The sequence below is a fragment of the Numenius arquata genome, chromosome 9 (assembly GCF_964106895.1).
Source record: "Numenius arquata chromosome 9, bNumArq3.hap1.1, whole genome shotgun sequence".
NCBI lineage: Eukaryota > Metazoa > Chordata > Aves > Charadriiformes > Scolopacidae > Numenius > Numenius arquata.
In genome coordinates, this window is record NC_133584.1 from 2,147,508 (window position 1) to 2,172,536 (window position 25,029).

Sequence of the window (25,029 nt, forward strand, 5' to 3'; positions counted from 1 at the left end):
AGAAAGTGTTATTTTTGGCTGAAGGAATATTGCAGCAGATACAGAAGTGACAATAAGGACACTTAAACTCAAGACACATTGATGCAAACCAACAGGAACAATAAGTTCAAAGTCCAGACAGAGCATTGCTTCTCCTACAAGTATTGTATGTTGTTGTTATGATATGGGGATGTCCCTGTTTAGGGGAGAGGGAAGGGAAGAGACAGGGACACGGGAATCCACCGCCAGCTTAGAGTCAGGAGCACTCACACAGTAAGACCTTGTACTTTTAAGAGCCTATCCCCTAAAGCTCAGAAATCAAGAATACTGTACTGCAAATTAACAACCGAGTTTTTCCTGAGTGTGAGTTCAACAAGTCCTTATACCATAAAAGAGAAGGAAGAGGGAACATTTAAGCCAGCAAGCAAGAAGAATGCTGGAAATCTCAACAATGAAAGTAACCATAGACAAGGTGAGAGCTATGAATGGGAGAGCTGAAGAGGCCGGTTAGTAAAGACTATTCCAAAGTCAAATTGTCTAGTGTTAATTGAGCTGCTGGTAAACATTCCTCTCATTAAGAGAACACCTTTCATACTGAATCGTATGAATAAGTAACGTGGAACTTCAATATACATATAGTCTAATTCCGATTTCACGTGCCGTTGGAAAACCAGAGCGATGCTCATGCAGTCAGTGTTGTATCAGCATGAAGTAAAATCAGAATTTCTCAAAGAGGAGAGCACCTATAGATTTGGTTAGTGTACACAGAGACACAACTGCTAGATCCATTTCCATTGGCTTCCCTTCATTAATACAGATGTAAAAAATAAAACAAAACAAACAACCCCCCCTCCTCAAAAAACCCCTCACCAACTGGAGGGGCAGCGAGTTATACATCATTTTGGACAGATAGAGCCTCACCCTAAACCAAGACAACTTTCAGCACAAAAAAAAAAAAAAATACAAATTCATTATTTGTATGAAACATGTATTGCAAAATTAAGTTGGGATTCAACAATCTGCAACAACATCCACAGCTATATAGTATTTAAAAAAAAAAAAAACACAAACAAGTGTGGTTCTTCTTCCATTCAAGTAAAACTAAAACAAGATAATGAAACATGGAAGTTTAAAAAAAAAAAAATATATATCTTAGAAGCAGCAAGTTACAATTCTTTCTGTAATACCACACCATTTTCATTAACTTGAAGCATTTTAAAGATGTCAAAGACATCAACAAAATCGTAATTAATTTCAAGTGGCTTTTTTGATAGGTTTTTTTTTTTTTTTTTTTGAATGGGTCCAGCCCAGGTCTGCAACCTGTACAGACACGCAAAACAGGAGGAATTCACAATTATTATTACGAACAGACGCTGGAACATGCCAGTTATAAAATGACAAAGCAAATAAAATACCTTCAAATTGTCAACAAAGGTGGGCTACTGACTGCTAAAGGGCATTTAATATTTTACATAAAAAGGAAAGTTGGAAAAAAGAAAACAAACCAAACCAACCCCAAAAGAACCCTCCAAACCCTCAACAGCAGGGTCATCACATATAAAGTTCTCTACAAGCTTGGTAATTTCTATATTGCCCTTAATACACAGGGTTGTATCTTCTCCACGAGATGCCAAACCACTAACAATTCTGGTTTTATTTAAATGTGGGGTGTGGTTTTTTTAAAGAATTATACTGAACATCTGTTTCACCTATGAAGAAAACTACCATCACACCCCCTCAGAACAGAAAAGTGTGTGTAAGTCAGCACACGTGCTTTTTCTACTACTTTTAGGAAAGCAAAGAATATATTTTTTTAGGAAAACTAAATCAGTAGCAGCCTGTTCTGTCATGAAAATCAAACACAGTTTCACAGTTGAAAAAGTCACTGTTTCGAAATTTGTGTTTCACTAAATCACCGCTTCCCTAACGTTTCGTAACAAAACCTACAGCCCGAGCCCGGGCCAGGATTTCTGCAGTCCCACCGCAGAGTTTTGCGGGAACGAGGTGTTTGGATTCAATTCAAGCTCAAAATAAGGTACTTAGTGTTTTGCGCATCTGACTCTCAGAAATAAAGAGGTGGGAACATTAAAACCTCCAGGAGGCGGGAACAATTAAAAAAAATCAAAATCCAAATTCCAAGCAATCTCTGTAAGAATCTAGAGCTTTCACAGTCCATCAGCAGATCTTATTTCTGGTACTGAGAACAGGCGACATCCTCTCATTTACGCCGATGGAAGTAAACGGTACCTTCCGCTATTCTTCAGTGAAGTTACCTCAGCACAAAACTGGCATAACAAGATAAGGTAATTAGGGTTTAATGCTTTGAAGCTTAAAAAAGGATTTTTTATTTTTGTCCCTGAAACACTGGCAGAATGTTTTTCAAATGCCCATCCTGCTTAGTGTAAGCACTTAAAGCCCACAAGCCTCTCCAACTTTTTTTTTCCCTGTAAAGGCTACAACAAACCCAAACCATGTTATTCCTGCATCACTGTGAAGTTTCCTTTCTTTTACTGTTTGATGCCAATTGCATTGATTGCACACGTCATAATTGTGTTCGAGGACAACAACTAGATTTACAAATATATATTACACACACGCACGCACACACACAAAACAGACAAAGCTATAAGATGTTTGGTAACTCCACATGCTTTGAGCTAGCCAACGTTATCTGCCGTATGGTGAACTGCTTATTATTGATCATATCGAAAAAAAAATATCTAAAATTGCTATTTCCGACATATTTGTTACTGGATTAAACAGCCACTTCCAAAGGAGGAAGAAAAAGAGGAGAAATGGTGGACCCAAAGGTTGAGGGTTTAAAACGTACGTTTCCTTGAATAGCCAAGATATCACTTCAGTAATGTCAAGAGTGATGCTCAAAATGTTTTTTTGAAGAGACTTAGGCCAAGTTCACCTCTGGCACGAGTGGGAGTTATCTCCCACTACTTCAATGGTACTTGTGTCCTCTGTCACCAGGGTTGAATTTGGTCCTAGGAGTATTATCTGGTCACCTTCAGTGACGTTAATGGAAACGGGAGTCTTGGACAGATAGAACTGGGCTGCAAAATTAAAAGAGTGAATATTGGACAAATCATGTAAATAAAGAATATATATTAATAATAGTTCCTATTATATAAATAGCCTTTATAAAAAAATAATCTTTCAATAATTTTAATAACTCACCTTTCTTTAGGTTCTGGAAAACATGTATGAAAAAAATCTATTCAGTTCAAGTTAGATTAAAGCAAACCTAAGATGAACACTACAACTCTCTGTTGCACGAAACCCAATTCTGACCATTCAGTTTCCAGGTTAGTCAGTTTTTGGGGACGGGAGGGAGTTTCTCTGTGAAGGTATGAATTGCACCCCTAGAAATACCGAGCAGAAGAAACACCATGCTGAATGGGCCTATTTCCTACCGCTTTCAGAAACTGTGCAGGTGACGGACCCAGAAATCAAAGGGTCATCTAAACCCCGTAAATGTTAATGCCTCTGAGCACATTGAGAAGGCACTGTCCTCTCACTTATTGTTTTAGATCTTTGACCTTAAAACTCCTTCCCTTCAAACTATGCTGCATTTAAATATTCGCTATCACTTGGATTCTCTTTCCACTCCTCTCAGTCCAGCATAGCCTCTACCTGCTGTACCAGATCTAAGGTAAGATGCGATGGACTCTATGTTCATGCTAGCACTATTTGCTTTTTCCTTCTAATTTATCCTATCAAATGAAAAAAGGAAACATTCTTCCAAGTTTACCTTTTTGGGCTTAAGGCATAACATGAAGTTACACATCATACTAAAGCTTAATTTTTTTTTCTTTTTTTTTTTGAAGTGTACAATTTTAGTGCTCTCTGAAACCCTGTTTTACATTATTTTTTGACAGTTCTCTGAACAGTTCATCTCTTCTCTTGCCATAAATTCTAATGTTGTTCGTGGTTTGTGCAATTCCTATGCAACCAGTCTTTTGCTGCTAACGGGTATTAACAGTGCAGTACCCCCAAAGCGGGCTCTCAGTTCTCGTTTTCTTTGTTTTCATTTCAGTTCAAAGCGTGTTGCTTTATTGTGTGGAAGATCCAGTCCATTTTCGTTGTCCAGCCACCATGGTGAGCATCATTCATTTGCTTCATGAAATACTCCAGAGCTTCCTGCTCCGTTTTGTCCAATGCGAGGGTCTTTCGAATGTAGGCAATATCGTCAAAGGACTGCAGTTCCGGCATTCCCGAGCCGAGCATCATGGAGAAGAGATTGATGAAGAGGTTGGCATGCTGCCGAATTGCCAAATAAGCCTTGTAACACATCTCCTGAAACCTGGAAGAGACAGGGGAAAAAAGCTCAGTGTATTTCCCTATGAGATGCATTTACTTCTTCACCTCCAAACCAGTTTTCAGGTAACTGGACAGTCTTAGCCTAATGACACCATAATGTTGCTGAGAAAATATCCTCATCTTCCTACTTTATCTTCATTTCTGCAAGGATTAGTAGTGGTCAGACTAACCCAACAGCCAAACTGAAGAGGGCTTTCCAGGTTAATCCTCATTTGCAATTCCTGCAAGTGTTCCACACGAGTTTATGGGATTTCACAGGGCCTTTTTAGTCATTGCCACTGATATTTCCAATTTCAGAGCACATTCCCTGCGGCAAACAGCGCTTTCTTGGTTATCATCAGATACACGCTTCTCTCCTGTAGTTTTATGAGGGCACTACCTGCTGCTCCTCAGATGCTCCGGGGGACGTACTGAAGCCAAAGGCATTTGCTGTACCACAACAGTAGGTGAGAAATGCCTGTTTATGCTGAAATCACTAATTTAAGTTAGATTAAGAAAAAAAACCACAAAAAAAGATCCCCTGCAGCATTTAGACAGACGCTATACCTTCAAATCTGCCTTTTCCCCCTACCCAACAACATAATGAAATTAAGATTAAAATGGAAACCTCTCAAAGACTGGATCTCTGGAAAGATACTAGGAAAAACTACACCAACAGAATTTATTTATTATTACTATTTTAAAGCTCTCATTTCTTAGCAGGTTCTGCAGAGCATCACAAACTACACAAGCCAGAGAAAGGAGCTGGTATCACAGCAACTACAGGAAAGAGAAGTATTGCTCTGATACACATTACACCTGACATTTAAGAATTCTCAGTTTTTGCAGTTATGCAAAAACCCAAGAGGATTTTGTTTTAAGTGTTAACTAAAAAAAACACCAAAGATATATAAAAAAAATTATCTTTATACACGTGCTGGCCCTGCAAAGCTCAAGTGAGGTTTCATGAACCAAAGGCCATGTAAGCGCTAAGATCACCTACTGATTTACGAGTGGATAGCTGATTTTCCACTCAATTAGAATGTACCCACTGCGAGCCAATTAAAATACTGCTTTTCAGTTAAAAGGACTAATTATTAAATGTCACCAGCAGTAAAGTGCATTTTAGGTACAAAATACTCTGGAAGTTAAACAGTTAATGAAAAGGGCTCACCTTTCAAACTCCCTTGTTTTGGTACATTCTTGGGCTCCTTTACTAATCACTATTAAAAAGTCTTGTGTTAAGACAAATGGCACACGCTCTCTTTTATAACCAAATTTTTTCTTCTTGTGATCGAGGAAGTGCCCAAAGTCAATGTGAAACAGCTTGGAAAGACAGAAAAAGTATTTCAAGATTAGTAATTCCTTGTTTAAATGATGTCACAGTAAAAATGATCGTTTACTTATAGTTCAGATGGATTTTTTTTTTTTTTTAAAACAAACTCATGTCAAGGTGAGAGATAACATCAGGTATGTTTTTCTAAAAACATATCTTACTTGTCCATCATCTTTTACCATGATGTTACTATTGTGGCGATCACCGATGCCCAGTATAAAGGTAGCAACACAATAGCCGGCACAAGAACGTGTAAACAAGTCAATAGCTGCATCATACCTATTGAAAACAAAAAAAAAAAAAAAAAAAAGAGACATTTTCCTACAGATATTCTAATAATACAGAAGTGCAGATTTTCTTCCTTTTTTTTTTTTTCTCCCCTTCTCCATTAGGGAAGGGCCAACTTCTACCATCTTCTCTCAACGAAGCAGAGTTCCTGGACTTTTTATTGCTTTATTAAAGTAAGGAAGAAATTCAGAAATACTCTAAGACCAGAAGTATTTATAGTTAGATCACAGAGCAGTAAGCACAATATTAATGTGACTGTCCCTCTTTTGGAGGCCAGCAGTTTCCATTTTGATAAGCTACTGTTAAAATACAGACTTAAGCCATATCTTCATAGTTCTAACTCCAATTTAGGCTTTACTACTGAGAAGTGACACAACAACCCAAACTAAGAAGAGCTAAAAACAGAAATACAAGGCGAAGAAGGGCAGGGGAAAAAAAAAACCAAAACCCACAACCAAGAACAAATGGACATAATTTCCCACTTGATGAACTTTAGTTCTCTTGAAGTTTACATCAAAACGAGCACACGAACAAGAAAAACAAGCAAGAGGAAACCTCACATTTCTCCTTTGTTCTTGTCCTTGAGCCACTGATGCAACGTGTGGCTGTTGAACTGCAACGCTCCTTTTAAGCCCCCTTTACACTGAATCTGCATGATGGTGTGAGAGCTCCGCACCACCTCGATGAGCCCCACGCAGTCACCGATAGACAAACAACCGTAAGGCAACATCCTGGAAGACAAAGGGTTGTGGTTTTGGGGTTCTTTTTTGTTTGTTCGGGTTTTTTTGTTACAGAGTTAAGTTTAAAGACATCAAGCAAGAAGCTCATTTGATAACCCTTATCAGGTAAGCGTCATCTGTTACTTACTTTAGGATATGAAAAATCTCTGTTAATGTTTTATAAGTGTATTATCATTAGTCTTGTGGAAAAACTGTACCAGACATTAGTACAGTAAAATGCCAGCCACTGTATCACCAACGTCGTTCTTCAGTTTCATACCAGGACAAAAGGTTAAGAAAAAATTTTAATAACATATTCTTGGAGGCCTTCGGGAATACACTGGAAAAACTCTTAAAAAAGCACTTAACACGATTTAACGGGATCTATTCAACTATATTTCAAGTGAAGCACTAGAGACAATCTAATAATTTAGAAAGGAAACGTTAGGATTTCACGCATTACTGTAAACAAGCAGCAGATAATACTTTGTATGGAAAACCAGCTTGGGACCTTCAAACTGAGTTTCCGAATAGTACCTGAACATATTACAAAACTGCATTCTGCAGAAGGTACTGCACCCACAGACTGTTTAGAGGTAGAGAAGCTGTGTTCTTATCACACTGGGTAATACCTACTTTGTGTACGGAAATGAAGATACCAACAGTATTTTTCAAATACGATCTTATCTTTACAGAACCCAGTAGTTTAACTGAAGTGTACTAAAAATATTAAAAGTCGCTCTAACATGTACAAACATGCTTATTTATAGCATTTCATTTATTTCTCTTGGGAGAACGGAAGCAATCTCCAGCAACAAACCAATGCAAAAGCCATTAAGAACAGTACTGCTTGAGAACGACCTCTAATGCTTACCGAAGATCAAGACCCTGATTTTGCCAGATGTTTTCCATAATTCTAATTATCTGAAGTGTCAACATGTCCTGACGCAAGTCTGGAATAGTCAAATACATAGAGAATGGAAATTTCAGAACACCAGAACACTTTGTTACATCTTATTTTACTTTTCCCCCAAAATGTATACCTGAAGAAAATGAGGCTTGTGTAGTTTAGTGTAGTTTTTTTCTCTCAATAGAGAAACACAGATTTTAAGTAGTTGAGAATGAAGATAAATTTGCAATTTCAAAGCTCTTTAAAAATATATACTCAAAACATGACAATGGAGTGACAGATGATGCATCTGTAATATCTTGAAGACATTTTCAATTAAAAAACCCAAAGTATTAAATAGTATCATGTTCCACCACAACAGACTGAGCATCTTAGAACACCCAAAATTTGTACATGACTGAGACAAATACTTATTTGTACATGCTTAATTTTTCCAGAAAAGAAAAAAAATAATCATCTGAGCAAAGCAGTTAAGTTTTTTCCCCAATATATGTATTTTACATGCTTAGAAAAATTACTAAACAGTAAGTTAGGAAAACAAACAGATATAACTTTTGGATTACACTTATTTTTCCTTACCGTCTCCATTTTTAAAGATTATCTCATTGTTCTGGAATAACAATTCAGACATAATATCTGGGTTTTCCCAGTTCAACCACAAAGGCCTTTTTGCAGATGACATTATCCTGCACTCCTCAAGCCTATAAAAGAGAGAAGATTCCTATGAAATAGGCACAATTTGATTGTCATACTATTTTTCTGTAATACTACTAAGCTCCTCCTGTTTTCTAATTTGTTAAACCACTAAACTACCTCATTCTTTATCAATTACTCTACTACGAATTTTATTCGGTTAACTTCAAAGGTACTAGCATTTAGTATGTTAAACATTTAACCTTAGCATCGCTAGCGTTAACTTTACTGAGCATTTACTTAAATATCTAGAGAAATTTCAAAACTGAAGCCAGTACCGAAGATTTCCCAGTTGATGCGCAGGATTAAGAGGAGAGATAAAACCTTGCAAAGCGTCCATGAAATCTGGCCGTCTCATTTGTTCAACAAGAAACTTCATCTGTACCTGATAAATAACCACATTCGGGTTTTGAGAACACTAATTCCATGTAAATAAAGGTAAGTATCAGATTTTAGCTTTGGTTTTAAAGCACGGTTTTGCACAGTTTCAACATAAATTGAAGTTACGCAAATTGAAACCCTTAACTTTAGTTTGTTTGCCTTAAGAGGTAAACAATGGCAATGGATACACAAAATATTACAGCTTCTAGGAAAGCACACTATCTACTGAAGTTAGCATTAACACTTTTCCAGTTAATCAAATAAAACACAGTTCTGAGCAATTCCTGTGACTCAACAGCAACAGTTTTGGTATGTGGACAGCTTATAATACCTTCTGGGTCTCATCTTTTTTTTCCTGCTTGAGAATATCTGTGAGGTTAATCAACTTCTCCATAGCCTCCACCTGCCTGCTCAGATGCTTTAGGTACATTCCACACGCTCGACAATAGGACTCCAGAAGCAAACCAAACCTCTGACTTACAGTTTTATTGTGCATTTCAGACCTACACAGAGAGGAAGAACAGTTATAGCTTAAAGACAAGACCACTTAGAGGTGCCAAAAATAAAGCTATACCTGTAACATCTTCCCGAGGGCTGCTTATGGATCCTTCTTTTCAGATAAATAACTCGTACTGACCTCCCACAACTCACCTCATTTTAACCAGACTGATCAGACTTCAGTACCATTTACAACTAATTCAGCACAGAGTTTACAGGCTTTTCCCCTGTTCCTTCTTGCTCCAGAAACCCCATAGTAAGCCTCAAGCTTTCAATTCAAGTTCTGGGTTTCTTTGCCGAGAGCAAAACTAACCTGTTTCATTTTCTCCTTGTCTCATTTACCCACTCCCAGGCCATGGCCCCTCTAGTTTCCTTGTTCTTACCTACTCTCAGTCTTTGAACAGTCCTAAAATACCACCTCAAACAAGCTGATTATAACACATAACATATCATATATGTTATAATACCATAATAACAATGGTATTATTCCATTATCCTTGATGATTACCAAGGGAAGCAGAAAACTGAAAGCACAACAAAGATTCCTTGCTTCTACTTCTGTGTCTGATCACACTGTCTCAGAAGAGCATTTTTAGGTGAGATCTAGCTAGAACCCAGTATTACTGTAGGCTGATTTATGCTCAGCCTTTTCAACAGCAGGAATTCCAAAAGCCCATTTTATACTTAGTAAGGAAGAACACTGAGATATTTTGGCTATCAAGCTCTATAAAGTCTATAAAGGTGTGAACAGCTATTTTTCAAAGCCTTATCTGGTCAAATTAGGTGGCTTTCTCTAGGCCTCAGCTATTTCTAAAATTTTCTGGAAAAAACTGGTAGGGCTCTGGCATACAAAATAAAGTTAAAACAGCAGAAATCTGTCAAAAATGTAAAGAGCTAACAGTATGGGAGGCTCCCAGCAATCTCGGACTACCTTGCTTTTAGGATAATCATCATTAGACAAAAAGAAGTACAAAACAAAGTATCTATTATTAAACAGCTTTTTAAACTGCAAGGGATGACTTCTATTACCAAACTATGCATTCAAACTCTTAACCAATATAAAACAGACTTTAAGTGGTAGTATTTTCCTAAAAAAGGACATTTAGTATGCCAAGCCTTTAGAACTAATTATTTACAGCCAATAGGAGTCCCACCACCCCTTAGCATGATACTAAGCTTACTTTAAATGCCAAAAGAAGAAGTGTCCTATCCTTTGGTTGGTCAGTGCCTTCTTGAGTAAAAATCTCACAAGCTGATTATCTAAATACTGTTCGTATTTCAGAACCTAGTTAAGGATAAAGAGAAAATAAAAAAAATTATCAGGTGCAGTTATTATTTCTATGAAACATATACGGATTAAAGGCAGTTAAATAAAAAGCAATCTGTGTTTTATGTTAAATTTTGTAGAATGACTGATCTTGGTATTAATATTTGCCTGTGTTGGGATCTGAACAACATCTGCTAACAGTGCATTGGCTGCCTCTATTTCAGGAACTCACCATCTGACACTTTTTTTACTGTTACCAAATATTTTAGCCTCAACTTGCTCAAAATTTCGAGAAGGCACTTCTGCTCATACTTTCCCATATGTTAGGGCAGCCGAAATAGCTGCCTGTGCCAGTTGGCAGAACAGTTTCGCATCTCTACAGAATTCTGGCGTTTAATAACAAAGCAAACCCACAGCACTACAGAAAATGAACTGCATTTCATCTCCTCCTCCTAAATAATCCGCAATGCAAACATACTTTTAATGACCTCTTTTTCACATCATCTTAACTTTTGCTGAATTTTAAGCCTCTGTGATTATAGAACATACACAAGAGATCAAGTATACCCAGATATGTTCTGTACCTGTACTAGCTGGATTAAGTACTGAGACAGTTTGTCGTCTGTCAAGTACTTCTCTAGACACCGAACTGCAAAAGCTCGCACCATTGGGTCTGGGTAATTACAGTCCAAAAGCTCCATTGCTTGCTCTGGCTTGATTGGAGGCCAATCTTTCACCAAACAGTACATCTGTGGACAAAAAGTCCAAGCACGTTACACATCGGCATTGATTAGGAAGAAGTTGTAATGAACAGTCATTAGAAGGTATCGTCAGACACAGTTTGTGCCTGAGTAAAAGCTCAGACTCACCAGGCCTCTCTCAGTAAACAATCTGGCATTAGTTGCCAGCTGACTCATTTTATCCACTATAAAAAGAAAGTAAACAAAATCTCACATTTAACTAATTAACAAATCAGGAACATAACAAGGATTCAAGTAATGCCACTAAGAGAAAAATCTTCAGACTCGGACTGAGCTAAAGAACAAGAACTATGGACCAGACTCAGCAGTCCACTAAAGCAGCAACTTAAATCATCTCAGTTTTCATTCAATATATTATGCACACATAACATGTTTTTAACTTCCCGAAGCTTTCTTTAAAATAGTGTTTTTTAAAGCTTTTTGAAAACATAAAGCTAATTCAGAGCTATGTATTACCTGGGCCACTTCATCTCTAGAATTCCATTTAACAGACAAAAGCAATTTGGGCAGAATTTCTGGAGTATTCACACAATAGTGTCTGCGAAAGAGAAAAAAAGTTGTATGTACAAAAGGGCATTTTTTCCTTCGATAACCATCCACTACGAACCCTCAGTCTTGCACCTTTTTCCTTCTTTGTCAGCAGAATTCGACTGATACCATAAAGTGGTGTCAGGATCCAAGCATGAAGGTAAGACCGCAGTAATGGGGAAAATGTAAACTAATTCAACAATTTCCTTTTCTCCATGGCCTTATGCACCAAGACATATGATGCAGAATGCTTTAAAAGCCTTTTCTAAAACACTAAGCCCAACACTGCAGAATAAAGGGAGCAAAACCGAAGACAATCATGAAACATTTGTAGTGAATGGGGTGAAGTCTGAGTGTGCCAACAAGGAGTTCTTCTTTGGTTTGGTTTTAGTTTTTAAATACCTGTGGCTCCAGAGGAAGTCCTTCTCTTGCTCAGTGATTTCAGACAAAGGATCTCGCGTACATATGGCTCGCAGTTGCTCCTTGTCGCTTTCTCTTAATTCGTTATCTCTAGCTATTCTGTTACTCTGCAGAGAAAGAAAGTGGTCCATTAACCCTCCACACATTTCCTTCTCGTCATACAATATACGTGAATGTTTTTTAACAGCACGGCAACACTTACAGCCTATGTCATGAAATACTATCTCGTCGTTTCCTTTTGTTATAGCTGAGGACTTGCAATTTAAAAACAAAGAGAGGAAAAACTAGGCCTTTGATTTCTACAACCACTTTTAGGTGCTACCGGGACAAGAAGAGGTACATTTCAACCACATCAGCTGTGTGGAGAAAGAGCAGCAGGTGACATCTGATGAACAACAGGACACAGCACAAAATGAAACTGGTCATTTTTGTCTCCAGTTTTGAGATTGCTGAAAGGAGTGAAAAAGAATCAGAACTGAAAAAGTGGAGTATGGGGATGAAGGCAGGTGAATAAAAGGTAGAACACTGTAGGAAAGCCTGATTAACAAGACGACTGGAAAACATTAACCAAAATTAGTGTAAGACATTCCCCAAAGCACACAGAAAACAGATCTGGTACACGCTGAAACTAATATTATCTAAGACTTCATCTATTAGAACCAGCTTAGACCAACGGCAGAGGTATTGAAACTACTACTACTTGATTTTTCACAGCTCACATGCCAAGTTCAATTTTTCTCCTATACTTGCCATTTATTTCATTTAATGTGTTTTGTGCAAAGCAACATAGGAAATGATGCAGCTCCTGAGGTTTCAACTACAGAATCAATTGCACTGCAAAAAAGGGAAATCTTAAGCAGCTTATATTATTGCCTTTAGTATAAAAATATGACTGTAATAAACAAGTTTGACACTTAAGATGAAGCTAACCCAAAAATTCTATGAGAGTTGAACAGTGTTTTTACAGTGGACTCCCATTTTCACACCAGTATGATACCTACTACTACAAAAGAATAAAATCAACCCTTTTCCAAGTTCAAATTGTTTAAGCTGTAGAACCACAGTCTTTGACCTCTTGTTCTGCTCCTTCGATTTCTACTGAGCACGTTAAACAAGACGATGAGCAAGAATGAACTGAGCTTTGTCTGCCAGTTTTGTTGATGGAAATTTTCAACTGGTGGAACTTTGAAACAGAAATACCTCCATCTCTTTTACAGAAAGTCTTTCCAATGCATCTAGCTTTAAAATAAATAAATATTAAAAAGCTGAAAAGAACAATCTGAAATTTCCAGGTAGAAGATCAAGGCACCCTTTAAAAGGTGAAGTGGTGTTATTTTTAAGAATATGCACAAATATAGAAACAGTTGTCAGGTTATACCGGATGGTATCTACTCCACACTGGAAGTTTTCTATTTTACACTTATTTTTAAATACCTAAATTATGTGTTCTACAACAGGTTTACTACTATTACATGGGACAAGAATACACTGGCCTTCAAGCTGACATCTACCAATATTAAGGTATGAATCAACCAACTCAGAGGATTTTTAGTACCTTGTCCTGTTAGTGTGATAGTCTGAGATCTTAGCGCACCAACATAGTTTTTTATTTTATTACCGTTCTGAAGCACATGGACTGGACTTAGAATTATTCAGGACTACTCTCTAGATGCCACAGGAAAATTCCTAGAACACATTCTTAAACATTATGGTAACAGATACAGTGCAAGTAGCAAAGCCAGAGTCATTCTGTAAGGAAATTAAGGGATAAATGACTTTATAATCACCCTACTCCTGACATAAGATCAAATAGTTGATATTGAACAAGTGATTTATTGTACATATTTATCTTGATTCTGAAAAAGTCATCCTAAAGAGTAAGTGAAAGTCAAAAAAGTGGAAAATGTACCTGCATAGTGGGTCAGAAAGATCATAGTTTAGGTCAAGCCCAGAAGGAAAATGCATTTATCCTGTTGCGGTCAACACCAAAAACTTGAAATTCTATGAATTGTGGGACAGTAAATTAGATTTAATATTTGAAAATTCTTTCATATTCGAGATACTAATGGACCTATAAATGATCTCTTATAAGTATGTATTAATTGATTTTAAATGCAGCCTAATGCATTTCAAGGTTAAACAAAAAAGTTATGCTCTTGGTATCATAACAAAAACATTTATACAGAAATCATACCTCAGTGACTGCTTTGCTGATTTTTGACCATTTCAGACAAGCATTTTTTTTACCTCTTTCAGATACGGCCTAGATCGGAATCTAGTATCTGATTTTTGAAAGAGTAACAACGCATTGCCTTTTACCTCCCTAAATATAGTTAATATTACAAACAGCTATAAATACAAACAGTATCTGAATATAGAAAGTTTGGCTCCAGACCTGAAGATATCACGCATTAAAAGATAAAGGGGACAAACACAATACTAAGAAATATAGTGATGTTCAAACTTACCAAGCATTTAATGAAATATGATTTAACAAAGGGTAAGTAATAAGAGGATTTTGGCAGACAACAAGGAAGGTTGAACGAAAAAGCAGCATGAAAATGAAAGAGAGACTAAAGCAGTGATAGAGTTTGTTGCCCTGTCAAATTAGTCATTGATGTAAATAGGCTTTCTGCATATTGACCACTTTCTACACTATTTTAAGGATTATCACTATAATTTGAGACTTTATCACAATTCTCTCTTTTTTTTTTAAAGTGTAAGTTGATCATTACTTTGTCACTGAAGTAAGAGCTTATTCTCACCATTTTCTATTTTTGCCTACAGATAGAACAAAACAATGAGTTGAGCATACAGAAGCCCAGGTAATAGGCTCTGTTATAGCAAAGGAATGTGATTTACCAAAAATTCAGCTGTCCTTAACCACTTATTAAGAGCCCATGTAGCACTGCTCAGTCACAATTCATATCACAAGCAGATATACCACTGTGCGATGGACTTCTTGTAGAGCACCAAGAGAAATCAAATGCCTACAGCTGTTTGTTCAGGGTATGTTGAGATAGGACTGCTATAAGTATCAGTAGAATTCCCAAAGTGGAAGTTTACTGACACCTACGCACTTTTTGGCACAGCGGAACTTTCCACCCCGAGACTCTTCTTCTCACAGAGCACAAAGCTCTCCTGGGGAAACTCTACAGTCTTTGAACCGGCCTCCAGAGGAAAAAGCAAAACAGACCATCTAATGTCACAGCCTTATCTTTAATACATAGCATTTTTAGCTTTACTGCTTTTCTTTTTTTCTCCTTTTAATCATCCAAATTGTGCTTTTAAGAAAGCTCCAAACCTCACCAAAAAGCCAACTGTCAATGCATAGATTTTCTTCACAGAACAGAGGCGATAAAGGACTACACTCATGTGTTTGCCAATCAATTACCTTAGAATTCCCTGCACTTATGGCCATAACTAGCCCATTAAAAAGCCAATAAAGGGTTATAAGCACCTTTAGGTTACAAAAGAAAGCCTACCTGTAGACATGAAACTGCAACAAAATAAAACAGTATCATTGAAGGAGAATTACAACTTTTGAGAAGTCTTTAAGGTCCCTTTCAACTCTAACGATTCTATGATTCTAAACTAAGTAGTTTAGACATCTGAATTAGCAATATAAAAACATCAAAAAAGGCCCTAGCAGTTTGCACAGTTAAGACAGTTTCAGGTGTTTTGGTTGGCCGGTGAAACACTAGGTCAGTTTACTGGTAATCCAAAGAAATGGGAATATATCATTCACTTTGTTAAACATGAAACAAAGAACTGATTTCTTGGCTTTTATAATAAATCAGGATACATGAAAAAAAAAGTTCTCTTTATCACTAATCTACTGAGTAAAATAAATAAGACTTTTGTATTTCAGTAGCTAACGTTGGAAGGGGAGTTTGCCTTACCAGCCCCGCATAGCTGTAGTTAAAGCCCAGTTCACGGGATATAGTCCAGTTGGCATGTTCTTCGATCACCGTCATATCCGGAAACTTTACAGGATTGCTAAACCAATCAAATTCCAGCTCTAAACATGGAGTTTCCTATATAAAGGGAATTCAAATTACTTTTTCTGTTGAACGATACCAATTATAATACCGCATATTTTGAAAAGGTACCCCTAAAGAGAAAACTGGCATGCAAATACTTACCTTATTTGGATTTGACCCAGTAACACCAATAGGATTCAACAAATCCTCCAGCCCATGAGGTACTGCCCAAAGATTCAAAGCCATTTTCCCAGATACAAGAGTGTCTGTGTAATCAAACATGTTTATATTTCCCCAAGCCAACGGACAGTGCTCCTTCAAGAGATTAAAAGACCATTTTTCAGTGTCATCTATTAATTATTGCAGAGTGAGTCAGGAGAAATAACATTTTCAGCCCAGATCAAGCTCTTACATTCCCAGATTAGCTGAAAGCAGGTTGTGGAAGCTGGACTGTATATTTCTATGAATGACTATCATGGCAGTCATTTTGCAGAATGGTATCAACACACTTGCAAAAGCATGCTAACGTTTTCCCCACATCAAAATAACTCAAGATGATGGAGAGAGAGGGTTTTTTTGTCAGATAGAGACTTTTTACCAAGGCCTGTAGTAACAGGACAAAGGGCAACAGTTTTAAACCGCAAGAGAAATAATTAGATTGAGCATAAGAATTATTATTATTATGTTTATATTTTACACGATGAGGGTGGTGAGAGCCTGGCCCAGGTTGCCCAGAGAAGCTGTGGCTGCCCCATCCCTGGAGGGGTTCAAGGCCAGGCTGGAAGGGGCTTTGAGCAACCTGCTCTGGTGGGAGGTGTCCCTGCCCAGGGCAGGGGGTTGGAAATAGATGGTCTTTAAGGTCCCTTCCAACCCAAACCATTCTGTAAGATTTGTAAACCTGGTTGTAGCCAAAAAAAACCCCAAAAACCTATCTAGTACCTGTGACACACACTCAACCCCAGAATTTAACGATGCCAGTGGCTAAAATTAAATGCCATATGTAGATTTGTAAAAATTACTATCTGCGATCTTACATCAAATGCTAAAGTAGCACAAATTTTCTTTATTTTAAAAAAGAACTCTAAATTCAAGTATAAATACTGCCCTATTTTAATACATAGGTAAGTAACCTATGGGTTTAGAAACTTGAGTTTAACGGCACTTGCACCTCAAAAGACTAACAGTGATCTTTGTGTCTGGCAATACAGTATAGACAGGATTTACAGCACTGAATGGATAAGCTTTTTTCCACGTTGTTTAATTTCTCACCACAAGAACATGGTAGTCTGAATTAGATACAAGAAAAGACAAAACCATATTTCAATCAGATTCAAATCAAACACTGGACTAAGACTCGTTGCCAGGACAGCATTTAGCAAGTATCTTCCCAAATTTTACTTAAGTAGCTTTTGTTTCTTAGTGTATTAAAGCCATCAAGTATTTTACCTCCTTAGCACCCTTCCGGCCTTTAACCGAACAGATAGAGAGGCAGAGCCGAGCAGCACGTGGAAGATCAGGAATGTACATGTCATACAGCAGCCATTCATTCCATCTGTAAGATTTGAAAAGCAGAATAAAACTAGGTTAAAGGAGAGCATGAAGACAACTGCATTCAAACAACAGTTATACTAAAAATCATTTGTGATATTCCTAACTAAACCACGTATGTGCATAAAGAGCTCACTTTCTTACTGAAGGAGGCTCCTCCCACATGTATTTGACCACATCATCTCCTTTTGGGAACGGAAACTACCCAGATCAGCCTTCTAGCACCAACACAGGTTAAATAGTCATGCTAAAACGTTCAATTCCTGCAAACTTAGTAATTGGTTCATTCACTTTCACTCTTGAAAACCTACTGACTGCAACCATCAGTGTAGGGATAACCTAAAGATAATGGATTGCTCATGCGCTACACGAATGTAAGCTTTAGCTTGTGAAATATTTTTCACTTCAAGGAAAAAAAAAAAAAGCGGAAAAAAATGCAGCATGGCTTTCAGAACTCAACTAAATTTGAACTGCGAGAAAATAAAAAGATAACTACAAGATGGGAATACAACACAGCAATCCAAAGCAATATTCCTAACCCAGGCATCATTCTATTTACCATAGTAATAAGAGAACAGATTGGTTCTACAAGAATACACATTTTGCTTTCATGAACTTCTCCAAGTAGACTTTATCTCTCAATTGGCAGAACTGGGCTTTTGAAGAGGAACTTCTGAACAGGGTGTATTTTCTTAAGTGGATTGCCGTGCTGAATTTTCTCAGCTGGAAGAGGCAGCAGCTTCCAAGGACAGCATTAAGTTTTCAATGGGTCTGGAGCTACTAAAAGCAGAGTTTTACAAAGGAGTACCTGTCCAAACCCTTCTCTGAGAATGAAGAAATCAGCAGATAAACTTTAATTCACTTTTCTTATGTGTTCATTTCATATAATACAGGTCCTTATATATATGATTTCAAGCCACACCTTTCCAAGAAGATTTTCTCTCTAAACCAGTTAAACTACCAGTTCAAGTAGAGATATCTTTGGGGAAATCCAGGAAAGTTCTTAAAAAAACTTAAGGCAAGAATTCCCAGCAAGGAGCTCTACCTGAATAATGGCAAAGTTGAGCTTTTACTCTTTCAGTGCTATAATTCATGATGCCCTGGAAGTCAGGTTCTATATAGTGGTTCAAGTACTCAACTTACCTGGGATTAGAACAAGGTACCCTTTGAGTATTCACATTGTCACACAAAGGTTCCCCTCCGTGGTAGATACCTGTTCTAACATAAATCTGAGCACAATGTTGATATTAGTACTATCTTTGAAATGTTACTATAAACAGATTTTTTCACTGCTATCAACATATACTACAATTACAACACATTACCCCTTAATTTCCATTAAGTAAAAAACAAAACTAAAACTGAAAACCAAACAGCGCCACCACCCCCCAGCCCAAATTCATTCATGCTCTGCAAGGTGTGAAGCACAATACATAAACATACCCTTCTAGAAAAAATTGTCTTGGTCTTTTTCCTCATTAACTGAAATCTGAGAAATCAGATTTATTATGAAATAAATCCGATTGTAGCATGACTTCAATGGGACTGACCCCTACATGCCTTTTCTCCTTGATCTTCCCATACCTCCCTTTTTAAAAACAAAGATAGCAGCTCGGTCTCCAGCATCCCCTCATCAAAAGTATTCCCAATTATTAGACATAATAATTATTTAGAATATAAGTAACACCATGGGTTTTGTTCTATCCACTACATACCCAGCTGAAATGAACTATGCAAACTGAGTTTTGCCTTCTATCAGGGAGAATATTTAACTAAATATCCCAACTCGTGCCTTTTAAGTAGTACACAAAAGTTTTCAGATGCTAAAACATGGCTGTAGTTTATAGAATTAAGTGCTTAAATTTAAGTAACAAAGTCATCTCATTTTCTAACGTGTTAAATAACATCTCTTTTCCAACATAAACTTGGGAAGGAAGCTGTGAGTTGCTGAAACCATATAGGATGCCATACTGCATTTGCTTTACCTTGTCAATGTCTCTAATGTTCACATTTACATAGGTTGCACAAAGGATTCTAATTCTGAGAGCACTATTTATAGTCCAGAGGGATTTGGCTGTGGCTTCTCCATTCATGTAGGGTGTAGCTGTAGAGATACGCCTGGAATACGATGGCATTGTAAAGGTGTCCAGTGGTAGCTGGGTATAAAGGCTTTCCTTAGCCATCAGCATCAGATTGGGCATGCGACCAAGCATTATACAGCTTCTTATGTACTGCAAGAAAACAAACTCCAAATTCAGTGCGTTTTCAAAGTGTATACTCTTGATAATCTATACCTAAAAATATTTGGGAAAATATAAAAATAAAGGTATATTTAAAGAGATTATCATTGTCCCTGTATGTTTATAGTTATAACATCCAGCAGTTTGAATACGTTGGATGGCACAGTAGTGCTTCATACAGATTTTGAGATACGAATAACATCTGTGACAGTGGAAGGTTGAACTGGAGACAGAGACAAGTCAGGTTTTTTGTAGTGCTCTTTAGCTCCGGCGCTGTGTGCTCAGCACCGATCCTGACAGACTCTGGCCGTCAGGCTGCACGGTGTCCGTTCAGGTCCGAGTGCCCACAGCATTAATCTGGCAGAACTACCACAAAATACAAGGCAAAGCCAGGTCCAGCCCTGGAGTGTAATTAGGAAGCTCTTTTGCGGCACAGTAAAGGCATACCAGATACTTCTAAGAAACCACGCTAGATCAAATAGGTCTAGTGTTTGACCTCAAGATGACGGTGCAAAATTATTCACGTATGGCTGCGCTTGTTCCCCAGCTCCCACGGAACAGAGCTGCTTTTCCCATTATTCAGGATCCCCCACCCCCCTTACTGCTCCAGAGAGCAGCTCGTCAACCATTTCAGATGAAGGAATGGAAGCTGTTTATTACAACAATACATTCCTCAAAGAGGAAGCAGCAGCAGCCTGTCAGGAAATCTACAGGGTAACATTGTCGCCTGCTCCAGAGAGGGCTGCTCAGATGCTCTCCCACCAGCAGCTCTGTCTCGCACCAACAAAACCCAGGCAATGGAGGACAGAGAGCCACAAGAAAGATTTAACAGTGATTTGTGTGGTGCTGGAAGTTTATCACCCCTTTAATAAGGGAAAAAAAAAGTAAAGATGCAAGTAACAGGAAAACAAATAGTTGTGTAGATTTTTTTCCACCCCAAAGGGGAAAGGGACAAGATTCAGAGTAGCAATGGTTGCTTCATAATTTAACATCCCATCAAATTTCCTTTTGTATTACATCGGCCCCATTCAAGCCTAACTCATCTCTTGCCATCACAAACCTAGGGTATTTCTGAAAGTACCTACTACTGATTTATCACTAATGTTAGAGGCAAACTACTTCATTCAAAGAAGGAGGATTACACTAGTCATTTAACCTACAATTTATATCACATTTTCTCCCCCTCTCTCTTTCGAAGCACGTACAGCAACAAATATGCACACTACACTCATGCATTAGCCAATTAAAGATGCATATGCTTTAAATTCCTATGTTTTGAATTAATTTAATGAAAAAGCAAGCCAGTCATAAAATTAATCACTTTTCTTCCTCATAAATTTAGATTATTTCGGAGTACTTCAAGATAAATCCATTATGTTACTCACCTTATACTGGCTCAGTGGGTATTTTTCTAGCAAGTATTCATCACAGCCGCACACTTTTAAAATGTATTTCCCCTGGTACTCCAAGACGCAAAGTTTCAGTTGTTCAGATGACAGCAACATACTCCGCGTTTTCTTCCTAATTGCTTCAGCAATAACTTGCTCAGGCACACAGTCGTGATTGATTTTTAAGGTGTATTTCTGCTTATCGTTGTTTGGCGAGACGATTACCCATATCACCACTATGATTTGCCCTAGAATAAATGTAAAATAATGTCATTTTCAATACAGTTTCAAAACAACAAAAAAACCACCACACAACCCAAACAAACCCAAAAATGCCAATCAAGCAACTCCCCCTACCCCCGAGAACAGCTTGTAGATTCAGAGTCCAAACCGACAGAGGGTTTATAACTTCTGCAAGGAACTATGTACACGCAGTTTATTTTCGACTCTAGTGTAAATTCAAAGTTTTACTCCTTGAGGTTAAGAATTTATCTTTTTTTAACTAAATACTAGTGACTATTCAGCCTTCAAGAAAACAGCAGTGCCCATTTCAGACGAGGACTGCAAGATAACTCAGTGAATCAGCATCATTTAACTCCAGATTTCTGAGAGTCAGAGAAAAGAAAAATGCAAAGCTAACAACCTGTTTCTGCCCATTAAAAAAAACTACCTCTATTTACCAAGTTATATTGCAAGATTTAGTTATTAGAATAGCAAAAAATGTAATTTTAAATCCCTGTTGTCTTCCTTTTGAATCTGCTCTCTATTAGTTATTCTGAATAACTTAAGGTGTAAGATCTTGCTATAGTGTACTAAATCCCATACATAAAACAGTGATTTGCCTAAGTCACCAGCTGTACTCTTTGATTTCAATCACTAAAAAAAAACCAAAAAAACCCCATTATGTTTCTACCATAAATATTTATCTTACCTTTATCTAGTTTATTGTATATGTGTTTGGGTAGCTCAGATGAAGACTCTACATTTGGAGGACAGACATATAATGCTCTACTATGTGGTGCATTGGCATCTCGAAGATCCACCGCTTCTTTACAAACATTAAGAATATTTCTTCTGAAGTCTTGTACTTCTGGATCCTTAACCATGTCGAATTCACAGACAGGCATGCCAATAGCAAAACCTAAAATATTGAAGAAGCATGAGGAAATGCTTGTAACTGTTAATTAAAGCTAAAGGTTCCTTCTACCAATGACAGAAAAAACACGCTTTAGGCAAAACACAACCTAAAATATTTGTGTTAATCACTGTCTTCTGCTTGTATACATAATTATTTTATTTAGAATTATGTTGTTCTTGCATTAAAGTGAAGTGCACTCAGCAGTCACAAAAAAGGTTAGAGAACAGGTGAACACGCACTGAAGATCCTGGAAGCCTTAAACGAGCACCCTCCCAGCCCATGCTCCTCCTGGAGGAAAAGGACCAGTAATAAACTTCCTTTGAAATCAGCACAAAGTTTCCCCAGTGAACCAGAGGAGCTGGTGGTATCTGATTTTTTCCTAAAACCTTTGTGGCATGGTTTGACCACAATCAACTTCTCTTACAATGGAATGACAACTATTCAATTTTATATATATTTTTTAAATGAACTACGCTACTTAAAAATGTGCCAAGCAGTCCAAGAGATATTTCAACTCAAGCTCTTTGGCAGAGATTCATGTAATAAGAGTCCATTTCTCTCAGGTCCTCAGCCTCAGATGCAATCCCATTTACTCTAATGAGATTACTTGCACAAATAATTATTTATGCATGAATGTTCAAATGGAACCTTTCAGTTGTCCTGGTGCATGGTTCGCTAACCACTGTTCTCCCAAAGTCCTGAACTGGTTAAGCTTTACAAAGCAAAAGTAGTTTACTTATGATGCATTCACAATAATTAAATAATTTAACAATTAGGAGCACCCCAGAACAAGTATTTCCAGTTCAGAAGTCTCTACCGCTGCAATACACATCTGTTAGCAACGAAATGGGAGTGGGTATGTCTGAATTTAGATACTTAACCCAGATGCTGAAACATGCGCTGTTCTCCCTGGGCTTTCTCAATGGATAATGGAAAATAATAAACTACTCCAGAGATGATGCAAAACGTTACAATTTTTCTCCCCTCTGCTACTCGTATGGTTTTGTTTCCTTCCCCATGCTCTTTTTGTAGGAAGGGAAAGGAAAAAACCTCACCCAACTTCTGAAATTTTACTTTCTAAGCAACATAGAGAAGTAGTAAAACATAAATGTGGTTTAAGATTTGTAGTCAAATCCAGAATTTACAATTCTGTAAACTTCAAAACAAATTAAGATTGACTTCCCAGACAACAGAACAGGCTCTGCTCTGTAATACCATGAAATCCAAATGAGAAATATCCTCTAATCCACATAAAACTACACACAAAGCAAAGACTTTACATGTGAATGAAACAGAACAGCAAAAAATGAGAGTTTAATTCACAGTTTCCAAATGTCAGCTTTACTGTGATCAGCACCTTTGGATATTTGATGCAACAAGTTATGAAATGCAAACTTTGACAGACACAGGTGACAAATACATCCCATTTCACTTCTTGCTTTTGTATTTTGAGGAGAAGCCAGTTAAACAAATTAGTCGTGTTTAAATAAAGATAATCTCACCTATTTCTCTATTAAGAATCTTTTCTTCTCTGTTACCTACTGGTTCAATGACTTTTAGAAAAGGCTGAAACAGTCGCAGGTCACAAAGTCTCCGTGTTTCATCAAAAAATTCTTCTCTTTCCGCTTCTTGTGTAACACTTACAAAAATGTAAGAAGATTCATCTTGAAGGAGCTGATAGAGAGGGTATTTTCTTGCTTCTTTAAAGAGTTCGTGTTTAATAGTTAGTAAGGTGGCCTCACGGAGGCATTCCAGAGTCACTATCATTCCATTTGGGAGAAGACACTCCACAAGGATCCTCGGTGGCATCAAGTGGATGCCCCATAGTTCACCAGATGATGGTCGTGGAGGCATTTTTAAGTCTTTAGATAACTTTGTAGTGGAAGTTTTTCAAGCAGTGATTCTTAGGAGTAAACCTAAGTGAAAACCAGAAATTTCAATATTAATATCTAAAATACGAACATCACAAGGAATTTCAGACACAATTGTTCAAACACCACTTATAGTTGTAGACGAATATTCATGGCTATACTTTACATTCATAAAAAGACAAAGACTTGATAAAACTGATGTCGGAGGAATTGTATTTGATGTAAATATCTACTCAAATACAACAATTAATAGCAGAACTACATTAGTTTGGAAAAAATGCTAATATGCATATGGGCTTAAAAAAATACAGGATTAATTTTTCTACCTGATTTATAATTTATTTTTGGAACACTTAAATAGCATGGGGGATGAAAATATCTAATATTCAAATTATCATTATAGCAATTTTTAAGCAAACCTCAAACCCAGTTCTTCCCATTTTTATTTTGGAAAAGAGAAACTTTTATTATCATTTGGATGAGATAAAAACCAAGCCAAAGGAAAAGGAACATGCGTCGGACCTTCTGGCAGCGCTGCCTTAGGCCAGCTTAGAGAAGGTACAAGACAAGTTGTCTCTGGACAGAGCAGATATGTCTTATGGCCCAGTGACCACGAACAGATGCCAAACAACGAGCAGAACTAGGCAGGTGCAGTGATACTTCATCAATAAACTCTCCTAGTCGCCACCTATTTTTGATTTCCTTCAACCAGAGGCAATATCTATGTATTTGTTAAAGAAATCCATCAAGAACTATTGAGTTTGTTCAGGAAG

The 25,029-nt window shown here is 37.3% G+C and overlaps 1 protein-coding gene across 1 annotated transcript; it reads right to left on the bottom strand.

Annotated features, from left to right (window-relative positions):
• Positions 1-1,279: 1,279 nt before the first annotated feature.
• Positions 1,280-24,301, bottom strand: PIK3CA (phosphatidylinositol-4,5-bisphosphate 3-kinase catalytic subunit alpha). The gene is made up of 20 exons (XM_074153403.1): positions 23,888-24,301; positions 22,179-22,388; positions 21,245-21,495; positions 19,605-19,850; positions 18,763-18,848; positions 17,518-17,623; positions 16,234-16,386; positions 15,991-16,125; positions 12,071-12,195; positions 11,597-11,678; positions 10,964-11,128; positions 10,294-10,397; positions 8,946-9,117; positions 8,512-8,618; positions 8,120-8,241; positions 7,505-7,583; positions 6,472-6,642; positions 5,785-5,902; positions 5,462-5,613; positions 1,280-4,291 (listed from the first exon to the last, which is right to left on the bottom strand). Exons 1-20 carry the CDS (start codon positions 24,237-24,239, stop codon positions 4,021-4,023), a joined length of 3,207 nt encoding a protein of 1,068 aa, XP_074009504.1. The 5' UTR covers positions 24,240-24,301; the 3' UTR covers positions 1,280-4,020.
• Between the last annotated feature and the right edge of the window lie 728 nt (positions 24,302-25,029).

Bases quoted from the DNA above. Each gene is read 5' to 3' on its own strand.
- PIK3CA (XM_074153403.1), bottom strand. From the start codon at position 24,239: ATGCCTCCACGACCATCATCTGGTGAACTATGGGGCATCCACTTGATG. The intron at 16,126-16,233 runs GTAAGTATTTGC...CCCTTTATATAG, and splicing joins CTGGGTCAAATCCAAATAAG to GAAACTCCATGTTTAGAGCT. The intron at 4,292-5,461 runs GTGAGCCCTTTT...TGTCTCTTCCAG, and splicing joins AAAACAAGGGAGTTTGAAAG to GTTTCAGGAGATGTGTTACA.